The 4,804-nt window shown below is 35.7% G+C and overlaps 1 protein-coding gene across 1 annotated transcript in view; it reads right to left on the bottom strand.

The window, feature by feature from the left end:
- Positions 1–582: 582 nt before the first annotated feature.
- LOC110455576 (ras-related protein Rab-35-like) overlaps positions 583–4,804 on the bottom strand; it is a 23,084-nt gene continuing 18,862 nt past the window's right edge. The window contains exons 4-6 of the mRNA XM_021505765.1: positions 3,963–4,087; positions 2,619–2,743; positions 583–1,604 (exon numbers count right to left, since the gene is read on the bottom strand). Coding sequence (XP_021361440.1) covers positions 1,464–1,604; positions 2,619–2,743; positions 3,963–4,087 — 391 coding nt within the window. The 3' untranslated portion in view covers positions 583–1,463. The remainder of the gene's footprint in view (positions 1,605–2,618; positions 2,744–3,962; positions 4,088–4,804) is intronic.

Here is a 4,804-nt window from a genome sequence, read left to right as displayed (position 1 = left end):
GGGGGGTCAGCCACACCATTTGTACAATTTTGAATCCCTGCATCCCATGAATGCTTTTGATTAAATATGATTGATATCCAGTGCATAGTTCTACAGAAGAAGTCGTTTATAGCAATCTAGCCAAATTGCCCCCTTTTTGGCCCCGCCCCTCAGCCCCCTGGGGGGTCAGCCCCACCATTTGTACAATTTTGATTCCCCACCACCTAAGGATGCTTCCAGTCAAATTTAGTAAAATTCCAATCAGTGGTTAAGAAGAAGAAGTCGTTTAAAGAAATTGTTGACGGACGGACGACGGACGACGGACGGACGGACGGACGGACGGACGGACGGACGCCACGGTATGGCATAAGCTCACCTTGGTCCTTTGGACCAGGTGAGCTAACAAATCACAATACATGTATATAGGTTCATTACAATGCCAGATATGTTCTAGTCAAACTCATTACTAGGTTAATAAACATATTTTCTACACAATTTATACAGAACATCTTTTGTCTTTTACAAAACTCTCTTGATGTGATCTTGCTTCTATTAAAAAATTGATAGTAGAAGGTTTTAGTGATGTTTCAATTCTTTTTTTTTCGTAATAAATCATCATTGATATCAATACTTAAAGAATTCATTTGGCAATAAAATTAAAAGCAATTCTTCGACCAATTTTTTTTTCCTCCAATTTATGTATGATACAAATATTTTGTTCACTGTATCAAATAACTGTCTGTCTGTATGAATTTATACATACATATTTCAGGCGTTCAAACTTGTTATCATTGACAAATATGTCTAGCTGTACACTGAAGCGTGCTATACATCTTACAGATAAAATTTCACAATAAGCGAGTCGTCGCTCTCCACTCAGTTCTCTATTTATATCACGAATGTCTCGTATTATAATACAACACAACTAGCTTCACATTATTGTACACCGAGATATTTAACTATACAATGATATATATATATTTACACAAGTTTAATTGTAATTTTTTACATTCTCATAAAGTTTTTTATTAACATTATAAATACAGTATACAACACAATCTCTCGTGCCCACTCTCTCTTACCTCTCATACACACCTTGACTTGTCCAGGACCCATGTGATAAGTCTAATGTTGTCATCACAGCAATCCAAACGTAACAGATATTTTTCATAATATAAAGCACTTTTGCTAATTCATCATTGTGACACACACGTAGTTTTTGTAACCATTTATAAATATGCTAAAGAGAACAATGTTGATGTAATAATGATCTACACTGGATGAATTTCAGTTATTTCTCTTAAATACAATATTTGCTTTCACTATAATATTATTGTATCTGACATCTATGAGATGAACTAGTCATATTCCTCTTTAGACATTTGACATTCAGTCTTTCTATATAAGTATCATTCTATATCCTGGACAACAGATAACAATGGTTTTCTTCCTTTTCAATATACATCACACTCAGACAGTTAAGTTTAGCAGCATTTCTTTTTCTTTGAGCCTCCTCCTCCTCGTGTCAAATGGATGCCCCCTCTATCTTCCTGTGGTTGATCTGCAGCTTTCTTCATTTGTTCTTTCTTGGTTACTAAAACTAGCTTTGTTATTCCAATAAACATCTGTAAAGACAAATCAAAGACAGTTATGATAGATTTCAAACATGAATCCTTCAACTGCTCTGGTCTCATTCCTACTTGTACTTTCCTGTTGTTCTATGTTCAACATTTAAATTCCCCTATTTCTAATCTAAATCTTATCTTGGCATGTTTTATTTGTATATAGTGAAGCATTGTAAATACAGCAACATTCACTCTCTACTAAAGTTGTTGGATTGTTTTACATCAGGTGTCTAGTCAGGTGACGACAGATCTGTTACATCATTTTAATGATATTGTACAGTTACCTCCCTTTGACAATAGAAGCTTCGGTATACTGTTCCCCTCCTTTGTAGATCAGAGAAGTTACTTTACAATTCTTACTTCCCTTTGACAGAGTAGCCACGGCAATATAATTCCCTCCCTTAGATGATCATGAGAGAAGGTACTGTGCAATGTTTACTTCCTTTTGATCAAAGTAACCGCTGCCCAATTATTACCGCCCTTTGATCAGATCATCTTTTGTTTAAAACCTTTATACAGCCATTTAGGGCCATGTCAGTGTCACATGTAATATTATTGGCAACCAAAGGAGGCTGGTTTAGAAAATAAAGGTGTAGTGTTAGAAGAGAAAACAAGCAAATTTTTGGAATTAATATCCCTCGCTTTCAGGACATGTATTAGATGTAGTCTACTGTAACCTCATTTATTTTGTGTAAATATGTACAGATCACATTCACAATGGAACTCTGACCAAGACATTTCAACATGTATGTGCATAAGGAATTAGGCATTAGTATGGGAGTTATTGCAAGGAAAATAATTAGCCAATCAGAATATATAAATCTCATTCATTATTCATGAATATGCACGGAACAAAATTACGATCAAATTCAGTCTGAGACATGTGTACAAGTGTGACAAATGTGGAGGGATGGGCCTAAAATAATATCCCTTTTCTCTTCAGAGGGGGATCCCGAACGTATATAACACATGCTTGATCACGATCAATCCAATATAAAGTAGACGCCACCCTACCTCCTCTACATTGATGTTTTCCTTGGCACTAGTTTCAAACAGCTGTATCCCCATTTGTTCCGCAAATCTCTGGGCGTCTTGGGTCAGTACAACCTTCCTGTCTGGGTCATCATCCTTGTTTCCCACTGTAAGCACAATGACAACATCACAAATATTATAAAACAAGAGGCCCATGGGCTTTAACGGTCACCTGAGTCCTACAGTATAAATTATTTTTTGTTGAATTATGAAGTGGAGATAATGATGTCATCATGTCAATCATTCCTACCAAAATTTGAGTAAAAAAAGTTAAGTATAACTTTAAGTTAAGTTTGTCAGGACAATGAGTTGATCATTCCTAGACCATGTTTCAGTTAATTCGGCCTATTAGAACTTGATTTAAAGTTTTAAATAGTTTTTTCCAAAATGGCAGCCATGGCAGCAGTATTGGATATTTGATGGACCTGAAAAAACCAATTTTGCCAGGACCATGAGTCGATCATTCCTACCAAGTTTCAGTTAAATGGGCCAGTAGAACTTGATTTTAAGTTTGAAATAGTTTTTTTAAAATGGCGGCCGTGGCGGCCATATTGGATTTCTGATTGACCCGACAACACTTTGTCAGGAACATAAGTTGATCATTCCTACCAAGTTTCAGTTAAATCGGTCCAGCAGATTTTGACTTTAAGTTTGAAATAGTTTTTCAAAATGGCGGCCTTGGCGGCCATATTGGATTTCTGATCGACACAAAAAATTACAACACTTGGTCAGGGAGTTGTCAGTAACATTCCCATGAAGTATCAATGAAATCCCTTTAACAGTATTTCAGCTTAAGTTGAAAATGTAAAATGTTAACGGACAATGGACGACGACGGAAGAAGACGGATATAGCAATAGGTCACTTGAGCTAAAGCTCAGGTAATTTTATTTTTCTGTAGTGGCCTTTACGCAACCATCAACAGAATTACGGACTGGTACCATTAAATGTTTGGTATGTTTTGGCAAACACTGTATCTCTTTCATAACAATCCAAATGACATAGCATGATGGACCTATTGAGCTCCTTGGGCCCTTATCAATTAGGGAAAATTAGAGTTTATGCAAAATCTGCCAAAATGGACAATTTTTAAGTCGGTAAACTATACTAAAGGTATAGGATGCTCCAACATTAAATGGATAGGGGACTTAATGAAATGAGATGCTTATTATTACGTAAAAGACTTTTTTCAGCAATTTCTTTATTTTCAAAATGACTATCACTAAATATAGAAATACATGGTATTATAATACTGTATATGGTATCTGCTGTATATTGATTAAAAGATACCTTATATTTAGTGAAATGACGATATAAACAAAACTTACCTAAAATTCTGTTTACTACATCACAATTCTGGTCGATTTCATGCAGCCAACGTTTCACATTAGCAAAGGAATCTCCACTGGAGACATCATAAACCACTATGACACCATGGGTTCCTCGGTAATATCTGTTATATACATAAACAGTACATTACAAACACCGGGGTAGCTATGGATGTTTGAGAGTCATATTTATGTACATGAATAGCAATGTAAGTATAAGACTCACACAGAGATACTATCAAAGTTTGACAAGGGACCAGTTGGTTTTGAAATATTGTGACACCTTCAATCCGTAAATTGTTTGTGTATGAAGTAAAACTTTGATATTACATATTTTCAAACTGATGAATCTAATTGAACATTAATTTGTTTGGGGATAAATGTCCTCGTAAAGGCTAAGGTCATATGGGGACAGGAGCATTAAGAGACAACGTCGCAAAGAAAGAGTATAGCACAGATGTTGGAAACTCACTGGAATGAAATATAATTGGCCATGTGAGACTCATATAGGCGCGCAGTGTACTTTTGGTTATGTAGGTGTGATGTACTTTTTGTTAGTGCTTCTAGTTCTACAGGGTACCGAACAACTTCTACAGTTTGAAGATTAATGTCAGAGGAGGGTTTAGATGGAAATAGGAAAGAATTAAGTATATTTTTTTGAAAAGTGATGGTAGAAGCTCGATTTGAAAGAGTTTGTAGTCGGGTTAGACACAGTACATGTACCAAGAGAGCTTATTCCACTCGGGTAGTTTGAGGGAAGAATTTTCTTTTTTAGACTGAGTTTTGGAAAAAAAAGGAATTTGGAAGGAGAACTTGTTTCCATCCCTGGAATTTGACTAGGG

This window comes from Mizuhopecten yessoensis, unplaced genomic scaffold, assembly GCF_002113885.1.
Source record: "Mizuhopecten yessoensis strain PY_sf001 unplaced genomic scaffold, ASM211388v2 scaffold8299, whole genome shotgun sequence".
Classification (NCBI taxonomy): Eukaryota; Metazoa; Mollusca; class Bivalvia; order Pectinida; family Pectinidae; genus Mizuhopecten; species Mizuhopecten yessoensis.
This window is presented reverse-complemented; position numbering and strand designations above follow the sequence as displayed.